This window comes from Trachurus japonicus, chromosome 16, assembly GCF_045865225.1.
Source record: "Trachurus japonicus isolate A0001 chromosome 16, Traja_1.0".
Lineage (NCBI taxonomy): Eukaryota > Metazoa > Chordata > Actinopteri > Carangiformes > Carangidae > Trachurus > Trachurus japonicus.
The window spans coordinates 29,463,552-29,490,795 of record NC_140922.1 but is presented as its reverse complement, the minus strand read 5'-3'; the positions used below and the strand labels follow the sequence as shown (position 1 = coordinate 29,490,795).

Here is a 27,244-nt window from a genome sequence, read left to right as displayed (position 1 = left end):
AAGTGGCCCATTGCCATAATCCCTATAGTTTTAGCAATAGGTTTGTTTAATGGTCAGTGTAAGCTACTTTTAGAACGGCGGAGCAGAGGCGTGAGCTGCTCAGAGCTACGCTACGGAGGCTAATTGGATTTCTTGGTTTCCCTCATCAAACTCATCAAATACACAATCCAACAACTCCACAACGCTCTGGTGGACAAGTTGTGACCTGCACATTCACCACGCTATGAGATAATAACAGAACGTTACCAGACAGAGTTGTTTTAGAGGCAAATTCATGCAAAACTGCTAATGCACCTTACCGTCAGGGGCAGTTTTTCATCAAGCAGTCTCTGCATTTACCTTGAAAACAACTCTGTCTGGTAACGTTGTGTTATTATCTCATAGCGTGGTGAATGTGCAGGTCACAACTTGTCCACCAGAGCGTTTTGGAGTTGTTGGATTGTGTATTTGATGAGTTTGATGAGGGAAACCAAGAAATCCCATTAGCCTCCGTAGCGTAGCTCTGGGCCGCTAGCGGCTCTGCTCCGCCGTTCTAAAAATAGCTTGCACCGACAATCAAAGGTAACGAACCTACTGCTATGACTATAGGGATTATGGCAATGGGCCAGTTTGCCATAATGTTGAACTATCCCTTTAAAATTCAGATAATGCACTCACAACCTGAGCCTAATGTGTGTAGGTTTGTATATTTAACACTGTACAGTTTTAATGGAGGATAGTGTCTTATTTTGAAAGGTTAGGTTTAGTTGTATTGACAGTGACATGCTGACACTCGTTTTCATGCACAAATACCACAACCTGTCATGTGTTATGCACTCTGCCATGTAGACATGCCTTTGATCGGAGCGTACGAGTGTGCAATAATTAACACTCTCTCACTTGTTTGCTTGAAATTGCACAAATAATTTAACGTTGAGCATTTAGACAAAATAGCACCACTCGGCTCCAATGCATCAGAGTTGGAGGACCGGTTTGGAGATAGCATGTTCTGATATTCACCAACCCGCTCTGGTGACTGAGAACCCGTCTGAAAAAAATATTCAGGCCATTATTCAGGACCAAAGCTTCGGCGCTGAAACCCGGCTTAATTAAATTCTTGGAAGTGGGTTATCAGCTGTGTGGAGGAAGTTTAATTTCTGAGTCTCCAGACTCTACAGAGGCCTGTGAAGTCCACACAACTACACAACTACACAACTGCACTCTCACTCTGAGCTCGTCCGTACAGTTTTTCTGCTGACGCATGTTCGACAGCTTTTACTCGGCTGTCGGTGATAAACCGCAGCGGGCAAACACAGTAGGACGGCTACAGTCTGTTCTATAGATACAATTAAAATGTGTGGTGTTGTTGTTGGACAGTCTGTGGATAGGTCCACTTCCTCTGCATGCCGCTGCTGCACTGTTAGCAAGATTCAGTCGTGATGATCCAAACAGATTTTTTTTTTCCCCAGGAGACGACTTCAGCTGCCATTTTCACAAACCCACCCAACACTTATCAACACTGTTCAAAGTGCAGCTAAACATCTGGTCCAGATGTAGCATGGACCTCACACAAGGGAACGATCAGTTCAGTTGAGGCAACAGAAACACACGACGACTGCTCGGCTTCACCAAAACCTTCACATTATTACTTCATGCTTTGCTGCATTAAGGACACACGGCTTCCTGCGTCGTCCAACAGGAATATTATTCACTCTGGAATTACATTCTGACAGGAATGTAATTCCTGTTGGACAATTTCTATTTTTATTTCTGTTTTTTTTTTTGGTTTATTTGTTTTGGCTAACCCTCCTGCTGACCAATCAATATGATCATCTATAATCATAAGTGTAACAGTTAAGAAAACATAATACCAGAACTAAACAGCCCTGTTGTTACTGTTGTCAGTCATTGTGGTTGTGAATATCAGAAGTAGCTTTGACACAATGATACGTTCAATATATAGAAATAAAGTCGAAAAGTATTTGACACACACACATACTGTAAATTCTCAAATAAAAGCCAGATCTTAAATAGATGTCGGTCTCCTGTACTGACCGGCTCATATCGGATATTTACAAAGGTCCAAACACTAAACTGACCTTCATCTTAAATTAAACCCAAACACAGATTTCAGAAACGTATCAGGACTAATCTGTGAACATGAACGATGTTGTTTATTCTTACTGTGAAAATCAACCAGATATTTTCTCTCATGTAATTAAATAACCACCTACTTTTTATTAGATGGGCTTGTTTTTCTCACCACGAGTGTCAAGTGTCAAGTTGAAAATGTGGTGCTGAGCATCTCCTTGTTGTGTTTCACATGCTCGACCGTGCGCACCCTGCAATCTGCATTTCCTGACTACTCATTTTCTGTAACAGTAGAAATAGCCTTTATATATATATATGTATATATATATATATATACAGTATGAGCCATAATGCAGCCTCTGATACAGGAGAGAAACTGTTTAAATAGTGTTTTTAAAGGTTAAATCCACATGTAAACACCGGATGTACGTTGTTTTTGAGATTATTGCATTTATTAAACAGATTGCAATACCACTAGATGAGAGCACTGTCGAATTATACACTTGTTAATTTAATTCAACTTTTAATAAAAATAAATAAATCAATAAACATTTGATAACTTTACAAACTACAGATTTCTGCAGGTTTGTCATTTTGCATCACCTGTCCAGACTATGAAACTTCTTTTTGCTCTCATTTTCAGTTGGACCCTCCCTTTTTATCATTATTATTATGATTTTATCCCATTTCATCATCACTGCTACATTTGTGAAATTTGTGTGTTTGCCTTCTGATCCATAGATAAGAAGATAGATCCATGTTGTTTCTGTGCAGCTAAGACAGAGGAAGCTGTGAGAACTAAAGACTGGAAACTATAAATAACCAGCTCCCATGAAGTGATTTCAAAACTGTCATAAGTTCTGTCTAGAAACGATTCCAGGTGTAGGAGGAAGATAACATGTTCCTCAGTTAGCGACTGCAATACAAGAAGTGGATCTCTGCAAATACTAAAAGATGTAAAAACAGAAATAGACACACTTTAAAGTTCTGTATAATAATTTGTTTTTCTTTGTATGATGCACAACGAGTTTGAACTTACAGTCACCTTCTCAGTCAGACTCAGGTGATACATGCAGCCAGGGACCAGTCATCATCACTGTTTATATGTGTATATATATATAATACAGTTAAATCAAATATAACAGGTCTGTATTTTATATATATTTAAAACATGCACTAGATAAACCATGAATGATTTTGACTGAAACCAAAGTTTGAGGTAGAGATAGATCACTTCTCACTGGGATTGACCAATCAGATCCCAACCTGTGAGGTGAGTCGTGTCCTGTGAGCTCATCAATGTCAGATCAAATTTTCAAGGCGATAATATGATATGCATTACATTAATTTAGACTTATATAATAAAAACTCCTCTACAACAAGAGCGTCTCATTTCAGGGACACAGGAAGATGTGCATTTTTATGACTAAAACATGAAATCTTATGTTTATAATCTGGTCACTAGGAGTTGATCACACGTTGGTATAAAAAAAAGAAGCGTTTTAATGTTTTCATGTTTTTCTTAATTGCCCCTATGTGTGAATATGAGTGTGTGAGGTTGTTTGTTTCCATGTGATGACCCGTCCAGGCTGTGAACTGCCCTCATGGATGGATGGATGGATGGATGGAGGTGGGTCTTTATAAAAGTATAAGAAAATTAAAATAAAATCACTAAAAATAAGACATAATTGCCACACTCTGCCTTTAAGCCTGTAAAGAAGTTAAATCTGGTCGCCCTCTGCCCCACAGATCAAATCTGTAAGTAAACGCTGGAGACAGTTTGATGCTTTAATCATAAAATGCACAATTCTTTCCATGTTCAACCTCCTGTCAATGTCAGTTTGGTCATTTTTTTGAAGGTTTGAACTGAACAAGAAACAACATGTGAGGGCGACAGCCTTGGAGCTGCAGAGGAAATTCTCTCTGTCGGCTTTTGTGTTGTTGTTCGTGCAGCTGTAACAAAAAAAAAAGTATAGAAAGTATATGACTCATCTCAGGTGTTTTTATAATCGACTGTGCGATTTTTTTATGATGGATGAAGATAGTGAAAGAGAAAGTGTGTTAGATTTAGAACTAAATGATTCTTGTAAATACTTCTTTAAAAAGGAAACTTTAAAGGCGACTTTACCTCAGAGGGACTCATCTCTTTGTCATCTCCATGCCGGTCTGTCAGATTTCCATGATTACCATGGTTCTCCCCTTCCTCCCTCTCCTCCTCCTCCTCCTCCTCCTCCTCCTCCTCTTCCTCCTGCTCCTCTCTTCCCTCTCCCTCCTTCAGCTCCTCCTTCGCTTCCTTCTCCCGCTCCTCCTCCTCCCACTCCTCCTCCTCCTGCTGCTTTTTCCTCTCTTCCTGCCTGCTGCTGAGGCTGCCGCAGACTAACCTGGCTCTCGGGGCGCAGGGACCACCAGCTGTGTGTGAGGAACCCATCTCATCAACACAGCACACACACACTCACACACACACACACACACACACATACACACACACACTTGCACGCATGCATGATGCATATGGATGAACACACTCATGCCAACGTAGAGGATATGTGTGTGTGCTGGAAAGGGAAGTGTAATGAATCAGGTGTTTGGACGGAGGCAGAGCTGCTGTTGAAGCTAAAACACTCAGATTAAAAAAACTTCCACCTGACACACGTCACAGCCGACCATCGAGACTCTTCCCATTCAAAAAGTTTCTCCTCTGGAAAACAGGAGCTGCAGCATCTGCTGGCTGACAACACATTGGATATTGGACAGTCCTGCAAAACACTGGTTTTGTGCAATAACAATACTTCCTTTTTATAACCAATTCTAGTAGCTGTCGATAATACATGCAAAAGTATGGTACGGTTTAGATGTTACATTTCTGATGAAAATGTGAAATTGATCACAAGCCTTTGACAGATGTTAGCCAGCTGGGGTCTTAAAGGTAGAATCTGGAGTTTTGTTTGTTGCAGTTTGTAAACAAAACATTGAAACTCGGCCCCTCCTCTTGGGAACAACTGTGTAGCCTCCTGCCCCAGACAGCAGCGGTTGTCAAGACCGCAAAGGAAAGGAAATACAGTCCGAGTGAAGCGCTGGAGCCGTGGGCTGAAACTCGACCATCACCAACACCGGGAGCCTCCGGTGTTGTGTTGTTATGCCGTTGTGGTGAGCTGGGAAGACGATGTTAGTGTCGGATGCTAACCGCTACCGCTAGCCAAAGTTAGCATCGAGCTAGCTCCCCACAACGGTGCTCATACTTGTTACCACTTGAGGCTTTAGTTGTCGGTGACGGTCAGGAATGGGTCCGCGGCTGCAGCGCTTCACTCGGACTGTATTTCTTTTTCTTTGCAGTCCTGACTGCTGCTGCTGAGAGAGAGAGAGCAGCATCAAGGACAGCTAGTGCGGCTAGCAGCCCTGAGCCCTCCTACTCTGAGCTCCGTCATTGGCTGGAGAGAAAACACAGACTCTCTCGCTCTCCACCCAGAAACGTCCCTATGCACAACAAGACAAAGCAAAAGACCAAAATACAGGCAGAAGGAGGGGGCGCTGCAGACACAGCCACCACCACACAGGACTAGAAGCCCATAGGTCAGTGGTTCCCAACCTGGGGGGCGGGACCCCCCAAGGGGGGCGCCAAAGATCCAGGGGGGGGTCGCGAAGCCCTCTTGATTTTAAGGGGTTTAATAATTTTAATGTAATTAAAATGTTAAATAAATGAGTAGGCTAAGCATTTAATTCATATATGTGACAAAATCAACTAAATTCAAGGGCCACATTAAACATTTATTCGTGTATTTAAATAGATAAACAAATAAATTATAGGCCTATAGGCTATCAATAGATGATTGAATATCAACAGTTTTAAAACATTAAATACATAATATACAGCAGGGCAATATCAGTCACAATGAATTTGAAAAACAGCATGGAACAATGAGAAAAAATCTGTGTAAAATTACAACATATTCTTCAGAACTTGTACTTTTAAAAACACAATTATGTTTTTAAAAGTACAAGTTCTGAAGAAATATGTTGTAATCATACACAGGTTCTCCTGATTGTTTGTTCCATGCTGTTATTAAATTACTGAAATATAATACAGTATTTCATGTAAAAGAAGTTATGATGATCCTTATTTTATTTTATTTTACATCGGGGGGGGGGGGGTCACCAAAGTTTTCAATGGTAAAAATATGGGTCCCTTAAGAAAAAGGTTGGGAACCACTGCCATAAGTGATGATTAAAATGGATTTCATTTGTATAAGTCTAGCTTTTATTTTTGGGCACAAAACTCCAGACTCTACCTTTAAAGAGTAACTGTTATGGCCATATATTTTTTTAGTTTTCATTGGTGTTTGTTAAAATAGATTTATAAACCTCACAGACCAATTCAACCTCTGACCAATCAGAGCACACCGGGGCTCCAATTAATCACCACTACAGTATGGCAACCAGAGGTAACGCTTGTTGACATTGGTTTGGGCCAGAGTCCGATCCAGAACCAGATGATGAAGGACCAGGATTCACCTTCACAAACTGGACTGGAGCCAGAAAAGAAGCGCACACCCACTGTCAGGCAGCGGGAAAACGAGGGGAGAGGTGGAAATAATGAAGGAATTATGGCAAGCGGATTTAACATTTAAAAGCTAAGTTTGACTATCCGGAATTAACATTGTAGATATCAACAACGTCTTTCTGAATTGTTATAGGCTAATTACGTTTTGAATAGTTGGATTTTTCATTTAAGATATCTGTAATTCAGTTTTGCCGAGTCAAAAAGAACATTTCAGATATCCACAACTACGTTCTTCCTAGGACAAATGACGTCACTTTTGCGTATTGTGTATGGGGTTTGTCATTACAGATATCTACAATTAAGTTGCACGTATCCGCTATGTGAATTACGGATATCTGTAACTGAATTACGACTAGTAGTACCAATTCCACTAATTCAACTTAAGTTTTGACTAGGCGAAATGACGTTGTAGAAATCTCAAACTGGAATTAGGAATAGTCGTAATTCAGTTACAGATATCTGTAATTCACATAGCGGATATCTGCAACTGAATTGTAGATATCTGTAATGACAAACCCCATACACGTGAATGGCAAAAGGGACGTCTTTTGGCCTGGGAAGAACGTAGTTGTTGGATATCTGAAATGACAATTGTGGATAGGAGGAATGTAGTTGCGGATATTGGAAATACTCTTTTAGACTAGGCAAAACTGAATTACAGATATCTGCAACACATATCCAGTCTGGCTTTTTAATGTTAAAATGGCTTGCCATAAGGAATAGACAGATACTCTGACTTAACGATCATGTCTACCGTCCTGCTGGTTTATGATGCTGGTAAACCTGAATGAATTCTGTGCTCACAGGAACTGAAACTGAGCAGTTAAATTTACCTGAGCTCACGAGTTATAAGCATAAAAGTACTGACTGATATTGCAGGATTTATATATTCGCTTCCTACCAAAGTAACAAGGTCAGCAGCAACTTCATTAAACATCTCAGATCCTCAATGATAACGCTGACAGACAGTCCACTGTTCGGCCATATTTACTCTTCAGAAAGAGGCACTGAGAAAATTGAGCACCTAATTGTGCGTTGTTGCTGAAAAGGCCTTCAAAGTGCTGGGTTTTTTTGTACTATAAAGTTTAGAGCAGTGAAGGAAACTGAAGAAAAAAAAACATATTTCTCTAGGTAATTGAGAGCACAACTTCTCAGTATGGTTTCAAAACTAAAAGAACAATTTATATGCACAAAAGGATACAGCAGACTGTAAGAAAGGGAAACTCAGTAAAGTAAAATAGGTCTTCTTTCATGCTGCATTCAGACCAACATCAGACTTAAAATGTCTGCTGACATCAGTGCAGATGTCTCGGGCCTATTGAATGAATTTAAGCGCACATTACTGGCTGATTACTTCATAACCTTTACTTTGTAATGGCCTTGACAAAAGAGAGAAAGAGCTGCTGTTACTCAGCTGGACTTCCTGGATCATATTTCACTGCACCATTGAGCACCATCCTCACCAAAGACCGAAGACCACGTCATCTGTGTTGTTTTAGATGCATGGGTTAAAAAAATAAGCATGTCTCACTGTCTGCATCTCACTTTTCAGATTCATTCACTGTGACTGTGGTCGGCCTTAAAGGGATAGTTCAACATTTTGACAAATTCGCCCATAATCCCTATAGTCATACGGGGAGGTTCATTACTGTACCTTTATTTGTTGATGCATGTTGTTTTGAGAGACACGAGCTACTTAGGTAACGGTACACACAATAGTTGCCCGGGCGGAGTGATTTCAAAAGTGCACGTAGGTCCAAGTATTTGCTTCATGTGTCGTAATGTTACATAATTATACATGATTATCTCATAGCGTGGTGAATGTGCAGGTCACAACTTGTCCACCAGAGCGTTTTGGAGTTGTTGGATTGTGTATTTGATGAGTTTGATGAGGGACAGGGAACCTGTACCATTCACCTCCATTGTGTTCGCTGAGCAGCTCACGTCTCTGCCCCACTTATCTCAAAACAACATGCACCGATAATTAAAGGTAATGAACCTACTGCTATGACTATGTATAGGGATTATGGCGATAGGCAAATTTGTCAAAATGTTGAACTACCCCTTTAAAATACCACAAACCTGAAGGAGTGAGCACAAATACACATGTTGACACAGTCATCCCAGATGCTTTTAAATTCATAGAAACCCCCATTTTAAACTGTGCATGATGAAACCCCTCAGATTGTGTAATGACAGTGATAAGAGGCCACAGAGTTTGTGTAACAACAGACTGGTCGCATACAGGACGAATCGACTTAATCAAACAGATCTTAATACACTCAATACAGTTCCTGGAGCTTCCCTCTGTGGTGAACCACACTCTCTAAACTCTGGGAGGGTCCTGGACCGGTTGTGGAGGTTGTACTGTCAGCTTACAACTACTAATTAGGACATTTAGGATGCAGTTTACTTGATTGCGTACTGTAGATTGGGATGTGCACTGTGCTGGTTAAAGCTCTGTTGGCTCTGATTTAGGCTTCATCCAGACTCTTGATTGTGTGAATAGTAGAGGCCATTTGATTGTGGAAAATAAGGAAGAGTGTGAATTTCCTGGAGATCTGTGGTGTGTTGTTGGACCTCAGTCTCTGGACCATCCATCATGAGCACAAACCTCCTTGACAGCTTGAATGGAGGCCTCAGCTGGTGAAACCTTGAGCTCTCTTCTGCCCCAATGTACCTTGAAAAATAGTCCAGCATCAGCAAGTTTATGATTATTATTATTATTACTCATCTATCTCTCTCTCTGTGTTGTGTCCTGTGTCTTCAGTTTATTTCATACATGCATCCAGGGTCTTAGTCTGATATAACAGGCCATCATTCCTGGAGATCCCTTAATGAAAATCATGGAGTTTATTAATGATCCATGCTCTAAGTAGCTAACACTCTCAGACCTTCATTACAGTAGAAGATATCCTGCAAGATAGAGATCCTGATGTTCATACAACATCTGGTCTGTGGTGTGTCACTATTTTGCACATTTATTCTGTTTGTTTGCATTTTTTTTTTTAAATTCCACCATGTTCTCCATGCAAAAGTCAAAAGTGCATGAGGAAAGTAAATAGTCGCTGCTCCAGGCTCACAGTTTATACTTAGTCTAACACCACACCATCTCCCGCTCCCTTTAAAAGGCAGGTAAGGTAGCACAGATTTCTATTAATAAATGTAGAGTGTTTGACATTGTGTGGTCAGTTTTTCATATGTTGTGGCCAGTCCTGACCTGCAGTCTGAGGTTAAACCAAGAGCTGAGTGAATCAGTGTTCTGCTCAACACAAAAAACAGCACCAGACGGATATTATCATCTATTATGAGACGTGTAAATACACTTTCAGTTCATTATGAAACTGGTGGGGAACACTGGTGCAAGACTCACCAGGTAGTAAGAAACATGCTGCAATGTTATGCAACACAACCTCCTGAAATGTTCCACCTCGGGGGGTCTCGGAGTGAGAGGCACGCCTCACTGGGGGGGCAGCGAAGAACCTCACAGGAGGCGCAGCATGGAAATAAATACACCAGAAAAAATAACAGTAAACATCTGGTTGGCTCAGCTAAGATATTTGTGTGGAGAAATGGATCGATTTTGAGGAGCTGCACTGAGAGAGGAGTAGAAACTATGTTCATGTCTTTCTTTAAAATCTTCTTGTTTTTGGCTGGACAGTAACTCCATGCATTATTACTTTCAGAGATGAAGGTGTTTTGTTTCCAGCTTCAGTCTGTCTGATGATGGTCAAAGGTCACAGTGGTCATCGAAAAGGCATTTTAAACCATTAGTCAAGACTTCATATGACGGAGTATTAGGGCCACATTGAGAAAAAACAAATTCACAGACTTATTAGGAGAATAAAGTCATCATATAACAAGAAAAAAACTCATAATTTTACAAGAATAAAGTGGCAATTTTATGAGAAAAATTTGTAAATTTACATGAAAAAAGCCGTACCGGTAAGTGTATCGATGGCTGTTCTGGTTCTGTTCTGGTTCTTTCTGCGAAATAGATGCATTTTCTTGCATATTCTTTCTATCCCTTTAAGTATCTCCTTGTTTGTGAAACCTATGTTGAAGTACAACTTCACAAAATGCTCCACAGCCTTGTTTTAACAACTTTACTCCTCTAAAACAACAGGTTAAAATATTATGACTTTATTCTCGTAATATTATGACTCTATTCTTGTAAAACTATGACTTTATTCTCAAAGTCTGTGAAAAAAAATTCTCCGTTGTTGTAACTTAATGACCAAATTTCACAGATGGTTCATATTTTCTATGACTGTGGAGGAGCAGAGATGAAACCTGAAACCAGTCAGACGACCACGAGGAGGTGATTCTAGTTTCACTTTCACTTTCATTTTCACTTTGTGTCTGATTTTTTTGGTCAAAAGTTTTCATTTGTCCTGTCTGCTACAACTTTTTTCTTCATTTTCATGTTTATTTTAATGGTGTTGACATTTATTTTGGGGGGGTCTTCCCTCATGCATTGTCTCACATTGTCTCATGTTTGTTTTGTCTCAGTCTGTTTGCAGATGTTCTGACGACCTCCTGTCTTTTATCCCTGTCTTCATCTTTAACCACTCCAAAGCTTCATTGCTATACTAATTTAGCACAGACGATTGCTTCTTTAATTTTTGTTCAATTTTATTAGTGTGATACTTTAATATAGCAAGAAACCCAACAGTCATAGCCGTACTTCTTAACTGAGAGAGGAGAAATTCAGGAAGAAACCAACAGGACTGGGATCAGGACGGACACCCATGCGACTCTCCTTCTTGGTGACATAATGTTAAACTATAATCTATAAACATCCATCTCCCATCTTTGATTGAATATGAGCGCGAACTCACCTGATGTCTTTTGGTTTTTCCTTTACTATTGATACAACATGACATCTACATCATCTGATCTATCTATCGGCCACTGGATGTGATATTTTTACAGTCGCCATTTTGTCTTTCTTTAGTTCTTTTACATTCAGGACAACCTTAGTGCTGCTTTGTTGTTTCCTCTTCGCTCCCCTTTGTGTACATCTGGCCTCACCCATCAGACTTGAACAAACTCACCAGCTCTCTCTTCTTTCGATGCTTCGTTCGTTGCTGTTGTCTACACTTGTTTTGGTTTTTTTTCTGCTGCCGACCAGGTATCTGCTCCCTGAGAATAACAACCACAGCACAGAGCAGAGCAGATTGCTTAGATTTCGAGTTCTGTTTCACTGTCTGGCAACAGGTATAATGATGGACAGGAATCTGGTGAACAACAGCAATTTGCTGAGTTACCCTGGCAACCCTTAACAGTGCAATATGGGCTGCACAGGTGGTGATGTGTCTCAAACTGACACCGGAGCTGGAGAATCACAGGAATAATCTGAAATAAGATGCATAGCTACTCCCCTGGATACAGCTTCGAGACGGATTCTGACTGATGGACTGACGGATGTTTCGTACCAATATGTCGGTCACAGTTGGAGGTTGGAGGTCTTCCACAGTGTTTCCTAAAACAGCTTGATGCGGAACTTGTGATGATGACAGTACTTGGTCTTTCATATTCATCCCTCCTCCTCCTGTCGTTGACTTTCCCTTTAAAGCCCCTGTACAGACTTTTCATTTAGTGTTGACTTTGGCGGCCCCTGTGGACGAAAGCAGCGGAATGAAGACTGCATTTCCCACTGTCATGAAGACGTTTGTCTGGCTGGTCCGTGTAGATTTGTTTTGGAAACGTTGTAAAGAAGACGGGACTTGCTTCTTCTTTTTTTTTTTTAGCAGCTTAATGTATCTATTCGTATCGTTTCTCAGTGGTCCAACCCGACCATGCCTTCCAGAGGTATAGAATTAGACTACTTAGAAATAGCGTATCTTCACACTGATGGGTTCATTTGCTGTTGTCCTCTTCTTTCTTTGCTTCTGTCACAATTGACCTCTGGCTAAGCCCCGCCCCCTCCACTCACTCGGACAAACAGTCAACATTCGGTGACAGTTGCTATGGCAGCTGTCCCAGTAGGAGACATTTCACAGGAGGCAGTTGATGGTTTTTGGAGACAGAAAGATTAAATATCATCTCGAAGTCACCAAAACTTCACTTAACTTTACTGCTATGGCTGTCGGTTGCCGCGAAACGCCGATAGCGACGGGCTAATTTCTGTTAGCCTGTCTATGGAGTTTTACATTATACGTTAGCATTAAGCTAGCGGACTTTATGCTTAGTTGTGATGCTGGCTAACATCTAAACATCTCTGACAATATGTTGCCTCAAATACGTTGTTGACTTAACTTAGAACAGATGTAGACATCCATGTTAATTTTATCCACGTTTAGTTGGTGTTGTGGTGGTCTACCTCATAACTTTATCCAGAGCAGACACTTCTCGCGGTTGAGATGTGGCTTGGGAAAAGGTAAAAAAAATCCCCCCCGTGGCCTCTCAGGATACCTAGTGTCGGAGTTGCATTTACCCCATGCACACCGTTTGACCATTTTAAACTTAAAATGTCAAGAAAAAACATATAAAAACGAATGAAAACTGACTAACTGCAATGCATTTCAATGGACGTGGAAGCAGAGAATGTCCGAGTGTATGGGCTAGCTATGCGCACTGTGATTGGCTCATCGCGTTTGGGGGCGTGGCTTAGCCATAGGTCAATTACTACGACCACTAGATGTCGCCTGAGCACAAAACAACTTTGCGTCATAATAACCTGCTGCACAGACACTGACCTGTGGACAAGATCATCAGCCTGTATCAAATGTGAAGGGCTGTTTCGAGGAGGCCACAGATTACACCAACCCTCCAAGAATCTGATCATTTCCTGCAGACTGGGGCAGGATTATAGCTCAGCTGTGCTCCTCCCATCTGCATCACAGCTTCACATCTGTTCCTCCTCCCTCCTACCTCTCTAAATGGAGCCCATCACTTCTGTCTCACAGGTGTGGGACAGGACAATAGACCAACAATGTTCCTTTAAACCGGGATTATTACAGTTACTAAACATCTTCTTCTATACATCATCTTCTTCTGATTACTTTTGGACGACTGCACCTATAACGTCCTCATCGAGCAAGATTAAACCGGTAATATTCCCCCGGGAGCTGTCTTCATGATATACAGTTTTATTGCCCATTATTCATTTGTACAGTCGAGCCTGTGTATAAAAAATTGCACGGGCTAAACGCAGCTTTTTCAATTTGATGTCTGCTCTCGGGTGTCAGATTTACGACCTCCCCGTTCCCCTCAGAGTGGCTCGGCCTATCTCGCTGTGACATGCGGCGATACAGCTGTGGCTAATTGTTGTGTGTCGTAAAAAACTCAGTTGTCCACCGACCCCGAGCAACCGCTATCAATCCAGCGTGCCACCAGCAGGCAGCCATGATGCCGATGTGTCCCCCGTGTGCGATCACAGCGTGCTCAGTATTCCCCGAAGCCTGGAGCTTTATGGCTGCTCGCCTTAGATAATCAGGAAGAATAATTCATCTGCATTCAAACTGTTTGTTTTATTTCCGTTATTCCCATTGTTGGTGTTTTCCATTACATTTTCCATTATTGGTAAAATAAATGAAAAAACTAGTGTTTACAAATCCCTTTAGTTCATGTTTCTTTGTAGAAATGGAACCAGGTGGCAGTATGTAAGGGTAAATATTTCAAAATAAAAGCCTCGAGGATGGAACAGCCATTCTAGAAAAGTCTAATAGAAAACCAGTTGTTTTGCTGGTTAAATTGGACTCACATGTAACTGTGACATGTTGCAGCAGGTCTAACACATAATAGTAGCACTATATATTAAATATATCACAGTCACAAAAAAAGATGAGTTACCACTCGTCTTTCTCAATCATTGCAGTAAGACTGTATTTTACTACAGAATTACTTTCAGGCACATTATATCCTAGTGTTTCAACATGTCACTGTGTTATTAAAAGATTTACAGTAGTTTACAGGTACAGATCAGCTCTTTGTATCTATTTTTTATGCAGAAATTAAAACGAGGACCATGCTGATATACTGTAGATGCGATGGGAGTTTTATATAGACTGAATGAACCAAGTTATGCAGAAACGTAAAATGGATCATTTGCTCGTAAAGATTCATTCCAGCCGTGGCAAAAAAAAAAAAAAGATGTGCAGAAATACACTATTTAGAGAAAGCCAAACTCCAGGCAGTCGGAAAGAAACTTTTTAGAGCATTACTGAATCCCTCAGGTTTGTTTTTTTTGCAAACAGATGCGTTGATCTGTTTGTGCATTCATACCAAACACTGGACCTCACAACCAGTCACATTGCTGCATGTGCTGTTAGTATAATGAGGATGAGTGTAGGTTTGCACCGATGGCTTTAAAATACAACTACCACCTTGTTTATCACAATAAACCCCATGTTAGCCAGGAGCATAGAAACAGCGACTTTTCCCTTTAAGAACCTCCAGGACCAATGGGATTAAGCTGCCTGTTGGGTCTGTGATCCTGTTCTACACAGTGTTTTGTAGGACTGAGTTTTAAGCTCACGTCCTGTGGTGTTGAGTGGGCGTCTACAGTATGTCGATCACAGTTCACAGTCTTCTCTGTCGTCATCTGTCTGTTTAAACCCAAACACACTGATGATCCAGACCACTTCCTCTGACCATCAGCAGGTAAGAGCCTGACGCTTCAACCCCTTTTCAGATCATTCTTGTTGTTGATGTGTTTGTTTTTGTACCATTCCTCCAGTGAAACAGACAATCAGTCCCCCCAGATAAGAAATACATCCATATAGCCTATAGTAGATAGGTGATATGTTTTTGGTTTGACTTCAACAGCTAGCAAACGCCATGAATGTCATCGACTGACTTACTCAACTGGCCAGATGTTGGGGTTTCTAGCACCCACAAATCTACAAATCTACTATCCATTGGACAGCATCAGTGGTATGGTTTTATAACCACCACACAAGAGCAACAGTTTGTACTGAGACTAGAAACAGATGTTCTGTTGCTTCTGACCTTCTCTCTTAGACATTTATTTCCAGTCTTTGCCGACTTGAAAATCTCACAATCTCAAAAATGTTGGTGAACCACATCTGAGCCAGATAAAGCCTTCTTAGAGCACTTTGTATTTTAATGATAACAATCTAACTGAATACAGAAAACATAGAGAAACAAAGAAAATGCACTTCATACTTTACAGTGTGTAGGTGATAAAGAGTAGAAAAAGCTAACCAGAAGCAATAAAACAAGCTCAGTGGATACATGAACCAAGTCAATACTTTGCTGACACATGTTACCAGTCCTGTGCTGAGTCATGTTTTGCTGCCCAGTCATTATTACTCAGTGTGAAAGGCAGTGAGGTTGTTCAGCTTCCTGGTTTGGTGAAGGTCTGTCTGGCTGTGTGGCCTCTGAGTCTCGGAGGAGGTCGCTGGGCTGGCCGGCCATTAGCTGAGTTAGTTAGCTGCTCAATGCTAACTCTGCTTTGTATCGTAGCTCCTGGTGCTTGTGAAATTCACCTGGCTGGTTTTGTGTGGTGGCCTCTGGCTCTGATTTAAACATCCTCATCCCCCGGTGTAAATCTCAGGCAGCTCTCACATTGCTGCTGTGAGCAGGTCTGCACATATAATAGACTCCAGGTCCAAGTAGCAGCAGCGTTAACCTGAGTTATTGAGTCACAGAGAGGGATGTTACCTTGGGTCACGTGATGACTGGTTGTGGGACCCTGGTGTGAAAGATAAAGGAGTTAAAATGGCCTTCATTAAGAACATATTCTCTCCACCATTTTGACCAGACTGAGGTCCAACAAGTAAAACTGTCTCATTTTCATTATTTCTGTTTTATGCTCTGAAATCTGTATTTTACGGCTTTTCAGACGATCAGTTTCCCTCTATAATTGGTCACAACATTTGGAAACATTTATCCATTTGATTTTGCTAAAGCTTTGTATTTTATTACACATTACTGTACAGTAGTTTATATCCAGTTGGATTGTTTGGCTACGAGTTCAGATGTTCAGCTGCAGTGATGATCATAGTGTGTTGTGGATAAACTGCACTGGGGACTTTTTTTTTTTTTTTAATGAAACACTGTAGAAATGCAGCTGTCTGAAGTTACGAAAGTGGAGCTGAAACAAACACACACACACACAGCTCACTGGGGAATTAGTTTATTCTCATCACCTTAGGATTTCTCCTCTATAACTGGAATTTAATGCAACTTATCCGACAGTATTTTCTCTTTGATCCAAAGGGACTGACCAGAGAAAGCCGCCTGAAACAAAATTAGATTTGTAGTTTTTGTTTTCTAATCCAGATGTGATTTGACTCGTGTTTGGAGTTCTTTCAACCAAAAGATACGGAGACAAAAGCATTGGATCAAAAACGCAAATGTGCAATGTGAAGAAATCTGCGTTGTTTGGTTGCTAATGGTTTCCAATCAATTCAGTCAAGCATTGAAAAGTGAAACAACAACTTTCAGACCATTTTTTAATCTAATTAACTAACACCATATCTTCTTCTGGTCCTATTAAAACACTAACTACTAATTACTAAAGGTTTATTGACCAGTTTTTGAGGCCTTGGCAGAAAATTAGGTCTGTGCAATTTTCATGCAAACACACACATTCATATTTAGATTATTCTAAATCTTTCACTATAAATAATTGATTCTTTGTTTTCAAGGCTGTTTTCCAATAATGGACCTTTTTTTTCCTCTTTTCAAGGTTTTTTTCTTATAAAACCTTGAAAGGACGATGCTCAGTATGTTGTGTAGTTGAATTCCCTGCTCATTTCTCCAGTCATTACAAATCAAACCCACCTGCTCTTCCAGCAGCAGCATCATCATCATGCAGCAGTGTCAAACCTCTTAAAAACTCAACAAGCCTTAAGTCGCCTGACGGTTGATTGTAATAACACATTAATCTAAAAGTGTAATAACACTGCTATGTTCCAAGTGTTGAATAAATATCACATCACATGAAGTTAAACTTCTGCATGTTTAGCTGGAATATTCACACTTGCAACAATCAAGTGTTTTGCAGAACTGTCCGATATTGATGTTTTCATTGAGAGGTCACAGCCTTATGTGAGACTGTAGCAAGGCATTATGGGAAACAATGACATTTACTGACTTATGTGGAGGTTTGAAAAAGCATTCATACACCAACATCATTAACATGTGACCTAAACCTACTGCGAAAATATAAAATAGATCGATAATTTATAGGATACATGTAGGATATGTAGAATATGTTGCAGTGCATCACATATTTAATGCATAAAAATCACTGCATGAGCAGCAACAAGCACAAATCCACCACTGTGTTCTGTACTGAGACACTAAGATGAGTAATCTCATGCTTTTACACCTCCCTCCCGCTCCCATCCAGAGTTTTTCCTCCATTTCCCGCCTGCTACACTGAATATCTCACTATTTTCCCCCCGTGGCAGCGCCGCGTCCAGGTGGAGGCAACAAAATTATCGTCACCCATAACATATTTGGAGAAGGGTGCAGCAGTCTGAAACCTGTCTTCTTCTTCTTCTTCTTCCTCTCCTTTTTTTTCTTTCTTTTTCCCCTATGCAGCGGTCCTTCTGCAGTGCCATGGTGGACGAGCTGCGGGTTTCCCTCAAGTGCCAGCGCCGGCTCAAACACAAGCCCCAGCCAACTGTCATGGTGAAAACAGAGGAGGTCATCAACATGCACACTTTCAACGACCGCAGACTGCCAGGGAAAGAGACCATGGCCTAAGATGGGATTCTCAATCACTCTCTCACCCTCTCTCCTGCAGTGAGGAGTTCTGCAGAGACTCTGAAGAACAGGGTCGGGGTAAATGGTAAAAAAAAAAGGGGGGGGAATGGGAGGGGAATGGGGGGCAGGCAGTGGGTTTTAAATGGCTGAGGACCGGTGGGATATTTAGAGAAGAGGTGCTTGGGTTGTATATTGACGAAATGTCATTCTTCTTTCTTTATAATTAGCTAGGGATAAGAGATTCAACAATATTTCCTGTGGAAATAACGTGAACCTGGGTAAAAGTTCAGAGTTATACCTCATTACTCTTAACCAGCTTGGCAAGGGGCGGTAAAAAAAGAAACCGCCACGTGCCAGGATTTTCAAAACCCAGGAGTCATGAGATAGTCTAGAGAAAATAAAATAATAATGAAATTGGGAAACAAGTGGTCAATTATTTAAAAAAGAAGAAGAAAAAGGCGAAAATTAAAGAATAATTGGAGCGATCATCTTCAGCTGCTGCTCAGTCAGTTCAAAAGAGGAGTTTGTATAGGACTGTTTATTTTCAAAATGACTCAATAATTAAACCGCCCCCACCACCACCACAAGCCCTGAAGACGACGGCAGCCCCCAAAATGTACAGAGAGACGTCTGCTTAGTCACATATTATTATTATTATTATATACTGATCGACGAGAATCAGAAATGGATAAACTGTCATCCATCGGGGAGGAGGAACGAGTGACATCATTTATTTGTGTTTCAGAGTACTAACACTTTGTCTTTAATGTGAGGGCAGGTGAGGAGGGTGGGGGGGCGGGGAGGGGAGGGGGGCAGTCTTTTCAGATTTAAGATTATATGGTAAAATAAAAGCAGAGATTGCAGGAGAAAAGGGGAATGGGGGAATGGGAGGGAGGGGAGGGGGGAGGGAGGGTGACGTAGTGAGCTGTTAATGTCCGATGTATTAGCCGCCAGTATTCACTTTAAAACAAGAGGAGTGTGTGTGTGTGTGGAGGTTTAAAAAAACACACACCTGTTGTTAACTTGTGTGTGTGGGAACAGTTCACCGAGTCTAAATTCACAGCAATCACACAAACACACAAACTCTATTTATTCTAAATATTTATTAAATTGTTTTTATTTATGAAATCTCCTTATTTATATCTCGACGGACTGACTTTTCACTAGACTGCAGTAAACACACCTCGACTCTGTGATGGGTAGAAACCCATTTTGTTTCCATTTTTGCTCAGTATCAAAGTATCTCCAGTTTTCATTTTGTACTCCTGTGGCTTTATTTCCTTTTATTTTTTTGTTTTTTTTGTTTCTTTTTTTGTTTTGGCAGCAAAGCCCCACATTTATTTACTTGTGCAAATGCAATTTCTATGAAAAAGTGTTTTTGTACGAAGAGAATCAAAAATTTTGTAATGATGATTTTTATCAACACAAAATGCACCACGAGGAGTGTCATCCATGGCAGAGGTGGGACTCACACACCAGGTCAGGAGGCTTTCCTATATAGACAATAGACAAAACGCTGACACACACATATACATACACACACAAACACACACACTCGTTCTCCATGGAGCAGATTCACACCAATTAGCACTCTGGTCTCCAAGAGAGGGAGATAGAGAGATAGAGATAGAAAGAGATAGAGATAAAGAGAGAGGCAGAAGAGCCTCAGTGACATGATGTTGAAGAAGAAAAAGAAGAATAAACTATTTTTATCATGTAAAAGAATCATATTTAAAGAAAGATATTTTTACTTCACATGAAAGAAACGTTAATACTGGTTAGAGCAACTATATAGTGTTCACATACACACACAAACACACACATATATACATATACACACACATATACAGGAAGGTTGGGAGACTGCTGTTGATGATGATGATGATGATGATGATGACGATGCTTATCATTCTTACACCCCTGATTACCGATAGACTGCTAGAATCCAGTGCTGAGCAAATTGTGTGTAAATGGTTTTAAAATGAAAAAGATGTATTTAAAAAAAAAAAAAAAATAAGAACAACACTTAACTAATTTTGAACTTGAAAACTAAATAGAGTGCACACAGTTTACCCTTTGAAGTTGATGCACAAGTTTAAAGAAAATAAAAAAAAACGTATTCACAACTTTCAGCTCATCTGCGTCTTTATTGAACGGGAGGAACACGACGGTAACAGATATGAGCTGTTGTGTTTATATCTCATTGACTAAAAATGCATTAGAACTCGAGTTCGTTCAGAATGAGCTTCTTATCTCCAGGTCGACTGACAACATTTTCTTCTCCTACATCTCAGTTCATTAAACCATGTTGAGGCTGAGACTGCATGGACTTCAGTGGGGCGGCACAGAAACTAGACAGTCATTAGATAAATGCTGTGATGTTGGCAGTGGGCGGGGCCTGCATGATGATTGGAGGATCTGTCTAAAGGCTGAATCCCTTTTTGATTGACAGCGAACAAACATACACCTACCGGAGGATTGTTGAGTTCAGTCCCATTGTGGATTTTGCAAAGTGAAGTCATGAAAAAAACTGCAACTCATTTACAGTGTACATAATGTACACTGTAATTAATACACAATTGTAGCATTTCCTTGTTTTAGTTTTAAGGGATAGCAAATTGACCCATTGCGATAATCCCTATAGTCATAGCAGTAGGTTTGTTACCTTTAATTGTCAGTGCAAGCTATTTTTAGAACGGCGGAGCAGAGCCGTGAGCTGCTCAGAGCTACGCTACGGAGGCTCATGGGATTTCTTGGTTTTCCTCATCAAACTCATCAAATACACAATCCAACAACTCCAAAACGATAAGTTGTGACCTGCACATTCACCACGCTATGAGATAATAACAGAATGTTACGAGACAGAGTTGTTTTAGAGGTAAATTCATGCAAAACCGCTGATGCGCGTTCCCGTTGGGGGCAGATTTTCGGTAAGCAGTCTCTGTATTTCCCTCTAAAACAACTCTGTCTGGTAACGTTGTGTTATTATCTCATCGCGTGGTGAATGTGCAGGTCACAACTTGTCCACCAGAGCATTGTGGAGTTGTTTTATTGTGCATTTGATGAGTTTGATGAGGGAAACCAAGAAATCCCATTAGCCTCCGTAGCGTAGCTCTGAGCAGCTCACGGCTCTGCTCTGCCGTTCTAAAAAATATCCTGCACTGACAATTAAAGGTAACAAACCTACTTCTAAGACTATAGGGATTATGGCAATGGGCCAGTTTGCCAAAATGTTGAACTATCCCTTTAACATAATTCTCACATTTCCTTGTTTGAGAAAAAAAATAAAAAAGTGTCATTAGTGTCGGGGTGCGGATAAATAAATTGACAAATTTTATGATGTAGGCCGAATATGAGCTTCCCCTCTCAGAAAGACCAGCAGCCGTAACTGGTTTGCAGTGGATAGAGAAAAAAAAACTCACCGCCCTCATGGAGATGGAAACTGGATGTTTAGATAAACCCTCCATTCAACCCCCTTCCTCCAGACCTGTGACAATAAGGTTTAAAAACATTTCCCCTCCAGCTCCACAAAGCGCTAAAAACAAGGCCAATATGAACAAAATCGTTCCGAGGTTTTTTTTATTCTTTTATTTTTATTTTAGCTGACAGTACATGTCTTATTGATTGGACCAAGATGGGCAACACATCCCCTGAGGTCATGTGGGTCCCTCACAATTTAGTAATGGGGCCCCATTTAGATCGCAGCATGTCCAATTTGACAAGGGCATTTGTTCTATCGCGTGCACCACCGACGGTTAAAATGACAGAGGTAAATTTAATTACTTTGGCCGTGAGCCAGAACATTTGGACATTGGGAACCCTTTGACAGATCTGCAGAAGCATCAACCACTAGAATCTACATTTACATTAACGCCTCTGACATTAGGAACGAATCCATGCACGACCTTGACAACCAGGGTCGGAAGTATTTGGCCTCCAGTGTCCAATCGAGTGAGTTTACATGGACTCGAGTATCCCGATTTTGCATTTGTGCATGTGAACATCATATCCTGATTTCAAACAGCAGGATACACTCGTATCTATCCCCAAAGCGGTCAGAGATGAAGAGGACATTTATATTTGTTGTTGCTCTCTTCTACCGTCGCTAAATAAAGGATGAATGAGTCATACTTGCGGCGCGATCTTAGCGTTTAACAGTGCAAAACCCGCAAGAAGCCACAGTTTGTGGTCTCTCATTTTAACAAATTTCAAAATTGCTGCGGTTTCTGTTGTAAAAACTAAACATCACGGGCGTCTGCGCAGTAAGACACAGCGATCAGAAACCAGGATAGAGGTATTCATCATGTAAACAGGGATATGAACAACCAGGTTTCTCTGTGTGCATGTACAGTAAACGTAGTACTATAATACTAGCGATACTGTAAAATCTGGTATCGATCCAATACCAAGTAAATACAGGGCCAGTATTGGTGATACAGATACCAATACCGATCATTTTTACTTACCCTGCAATACAATTTTACTTACTAGCAGTTTATCTACTTTTGTGTAGGGGAGAGCAATGCTTCTTAATTTATGAAGCAAATGCATCATCAATATGCGAATTTGAATGAAAACTTGAATTTTCATGATTATTGAATTATTTTGTAATTTTTCCTTTAATTAATAATGATCATAATAAAGCACTCTGCCATTAGCATGAGTGTAGTGAGAGAGGAGCGGTGTTGCACAGCCACAGAGAAGAGAAAATGAAACTTAAGTATCGATCTCATCACGCAAGTATTGATCAATACCAATACCAACGTTGGAATAGATACTATCAATATTTTAGATCAATCCGGCCACCACAAATACAGCGCATCCATGCCACAGCATCCAGTTCTCCAGGTAGTAAAACCGGGATAAATACAGGCATATCCTAGTTTCTGGAATCGGGATATGATGCTCACATGCATAAACAGAAAAATACTCAGGTAGGCCTATATGTAAACATGGGAGGGCTCTGTATCTTTAACATTTCACCGACAATGTGCAGCTTTCTGTGCAACAAAAGGCCCCAAACATAACCAAGCAGTCCAAATAATTAATATAAGATAAATGAGTCCATGTTGGTCTGAGGTCTGAGTGTAGATCGTTCCTGTTGTAGCACTTTAACAACTCACCTGGGGTCTGTACATGAGCGCTGTCTGCTCGGGAGCCATTAGCCCGTCTGTGGGATAATTATCAGGTCAACAAATGCGTCCCAGGTGGGAGATCTGGTAGTGATTTACAAATTTAACTAAGACGCTTGTAAGTCCGAGTCGTTAACACACAAATGAATGGACACCATGTGCTCGTTGGCTCGGTGCACCGTCATCTTCATCTGTTTGTGTTGCTAATGACACATGCACGGACACGGAGAGCATAGCAAGTAGCACAGGTGGAGGAGGTTATTTCAAAATCATTAATAACAAGAGCGACTGTGTGTGTCATAATCTGAGCTGTATTTGACTGTCTACTGTATGTATCTGCAGCACACGGGCTGTTAAATTGACATATTCTCTGTTGTGTTGTTTCTTTGTGTGTGTTTCAGGACAATATGCTATAGACTTGGTTCATCTATTAAATTTGCAAAAATTATAGCGGAAAAAAAACTAAACAAGAGCTGAAATTGTCTTTTTAAACAAAATAAGAGATCACGTCGGTCCTATTTTCTTCCTCCTCACCTGGGCAGACACAGATAATGTGACGACACAATCATTTTCCCTGGAAAAACTGCTGCACTTGCAAACACCTGAATATATTTCGCTGTCATTTAATACTGTTGCAGCATCTTCTCGGCGGCGCTGCGAGGTGGAGGTGGAGGTATAGTTGCATCGTTGGGAAATCTGCAGTCAGCACAAACTGAATCACTTTACAAGGTCACCGTGTAACAAATCCCTGACCTTTTGTCGGGGACTCTGGTCGACACTTGCCACAGTGACTCAGCAGAATGGCAGCCAATCAGATTAAAGTGCCCATCCTCCTCCTTTCCCCCCCCTGAACCCTGAGGCGGCACAGATCTGAGAGGAGGAAGCTGTGAGAGATGCAGCCAAAGATTACATTAAACACATTTGTACCAAGTTGCCCGCCCTGCTCTGCTGCTGCTGCTGCTCCCGTGCCCTTATCTGCTCCACCTGAGAGTCTGGTCACATGCTGACCCTCGCGTCCGAGCTCCATCAGTGCATATTTGTGCTCATTGACCTCTAAGGTAAAGTAAAGGCTGTCGTTGCTGAGAGAGCAACACTGCTCCATCCAGTGGTGCCTGAACGCACCGGCTTGGATCCCTGAACATGGACACATAGTCGTAGCTCCAAGCCCTGAAATAATGTTAGTTACATCAGCTGCATGAGGCGAAATAAAGGGATAGTTCAACATTTTGGCAGATTGGCCCATTGCAATAATCCCTATAGTCATAGCAGTAGGTTTGTTACCTTTAATTGTCGGTGCAAGCTATTTTTAGAACGGCGGAGCAGAGCCGCGAGCTGCTCAGAGCTACGCTACGGAGGCTAATGGGATTTCTTGGTTTCCCTCATCAAACTCATCAAATACACAATCCAACAACTCCACAACGCTCTGGTGGACAAGTTGTGACCTGCACATTCACCACGCTATGAGATAATAACACAACGTTACCAGACAGAGTTGTTTTAGAGGTAAATTCATGAAAAACAGCTGATGCGCGTTCCCGTCGGGGGCAGTTTTTCGGCAAGCAGTCTCTGCATTTGCCTCTAAAACGACTCCGTCTCATAACGTTCTGTTATTATCTCATAGCGTGGTGAATGTGCAGGTCACAACTTGTCCACCAGAGCGTTGTGGAGTTGTTGGATTGTGTATTTGATGAGTTTGATGAGAGAAACCAAGAAATCCCATTAGCCTCTGTAGCGTAGCTCTGAGCAGCTTGCGGCTCTGCTCCGCCGTTCTAAAAATAGCTTGCACCGACAATTGAAGGTAACAAACCTACTGCTAAGACTATAGGGATTATGGCAATGGGCAAAATTGCCAAAATGTTGAACTATCTCTTTAACGTTCACATACACGGCACCACTTCAATCAGTGATAAGAAATGTTTGTTTTAAATAACAAGTCAATTACAGCTCATGACATTGATGCTGCAACAAATTATACCATCACTGATGAATGCTCATGATGTAATCAGTACAGCCGGCCAGGTCAGTTCAGGAAAGACTTGTCTGTGATATTACCGTATACATTTACACGTTCATACTGTGTATATATAAGATCCTGAGCTCTGCAGGTTTTCAATAAGGATTTGTGCACTTTGCCCTCAGCAGCCTCACATCCTGATGCTACCTCCGGTCCTCCACCAGCGTCAGTACAGCGATGGCTTCAGGCAGGTGATGATGTTTCCCCCCATGACAGTCTCTCCTGTCCTGATTTCATCTTGTTTCTCTGTTAGTTTCTGTTTTTACAAGCTCCAGAACAGCTTGAATGTGTGTTTCACAGAGGAGAGGAGGATTCATCTGGACTCTCGGCCAGGAAGCTGAGAACAAGTGCCGAGCTGCAGTGGGAGTTTCTCCATCGTCCACACCCACAGTGGATCTCTGGAGCTCAGGAAGAGGTTGTTCCGATGATGGAGGCCACTGTTTTTCTTTTTTATTGGGAACCTTCAACGTGGCAGAAATGTTTCTCTGCAGCAGCTCTGTGCTCCTCATTGAGACAGGTGTGTGTCAAATCAGAGTTGACTACCAGTGGACAAAGAACTGGAAGAACCTGAGTTACAGTCAAGTGTTAAAATACTTGTCTCAGTGATAATTCAATTTTTTTTACATGTTCAAAAATGGAAAAAATATGTTTTCACTTGTAACTGAATGTGATTGATGAGTAAAAATGAATTGAAATGATTTCATCCTAAGCCCGAGGCAGAAGATGATAAAATATGAGATTATTTTAAAGGTCTGAATGCACCGTATGAAAGAAACCTTCACAGAAAAACAGCAACAGCAACTTCATTCAGGACCTGACTGGAAACAGTCTGTGCATTACAAATCGTATACATGACAGAAGCTTCAGTATTAATGTATAAAGCCCACACACACTGACAGATCAATATTTGCTCTTTGATTCTCACACCCACTGGAGTACAAGCTGTGGGTTACCACAACCAAACACCGCTTGTTGACCGCTATAGGACAAAACGCCCAGGCATGAGCAGACCTCTGTGGAGAGCACGGTTCAGTGTAGTGAGGAACTCACAGACCTGGGCGTCGGGGGAACTGAACAACTGCTGCACAAGCTTTTGCCTTTGTATAGCTCATAGTAAAAAGTGTATGTGATGGCTTGGACAAACAGAGATAAATGTGTAGACCTTCATACGCTCCCGTGTTAAAGGCATGGTTATGGTTAGGGTTAAGGCACGTACAGTATTGCACCTGGTTAAGGTAGAAATACATTTCTCACCTTTTCTTTATCTCATCAGTCAGTTCACAAAGGCCTTACAATCTGATTTGTTTGGTGGACAGAAAGAAACCTGTGTTGTGTGGGCCTGTAATCTAAAGCAGTGGTTCTTTTCATACATTTTGTCTTTGTAGATAGATATGGTTGCAAGTCAGAGCTCTGAATAACATGACCTCCTAGGTTGAGCGCTTTCCAGTTGAAAAACAAACAAGGAAGTTGGAAAAATGGACAATTAATACAACATAACAAAAAATGTAACAATTGCATACTTGTAAATGTTAGATTTCAATGCAAATAGTTTACAACAAGCCATACAAACATGTGACATGCACCAAAACAAACAGGCCATTAGCCGCAGTTTTTGAAACATACAGAGTAGGAAAATGTCCAGGGATAAGAATTGAACTGATTTTACTGTGAAACAATTATGAGAGAAATAAAATTAACAGTCAAATTGTGTACTGTTGGCACAAGTAGCGGCCATCTTGAATCCTTACTGGGGCTTGTGGGATTTGACGGAGATTAAATTACAGG

At 41.0% G+C, this 27,244-nt stretch overlaps 1 protein-coding gene across 2 annotated transcripts in view; it reads left to right on the top strand.

Annotated features, from left to right (window-relative positions):
• grik2 (glutamate receptor, ionotropic, kainate 2) overlaps window positions 1-18,410 on the top strand; it is a 322,650-nt gene extending 304,240 nt beyond the window's left edge. For both annotated transcript variants that reach the window (XM_085803022.1, XM_085803021.1), the window contains one exon: window positions 18,149-18,410. In XM_085803022.1, the coding sequence (XP_085659148.1) occupies window positions 18,149-18,313 (165 nt within the window). In that variant the 3' untranslated portion in view covers window positions 18,314-18,410. The remainder of the gene's footprint in view (window positions 1-18,148) is intronic.
• Window positions 18,411-27,244: the final 8,834 nt, after the last annotated feature.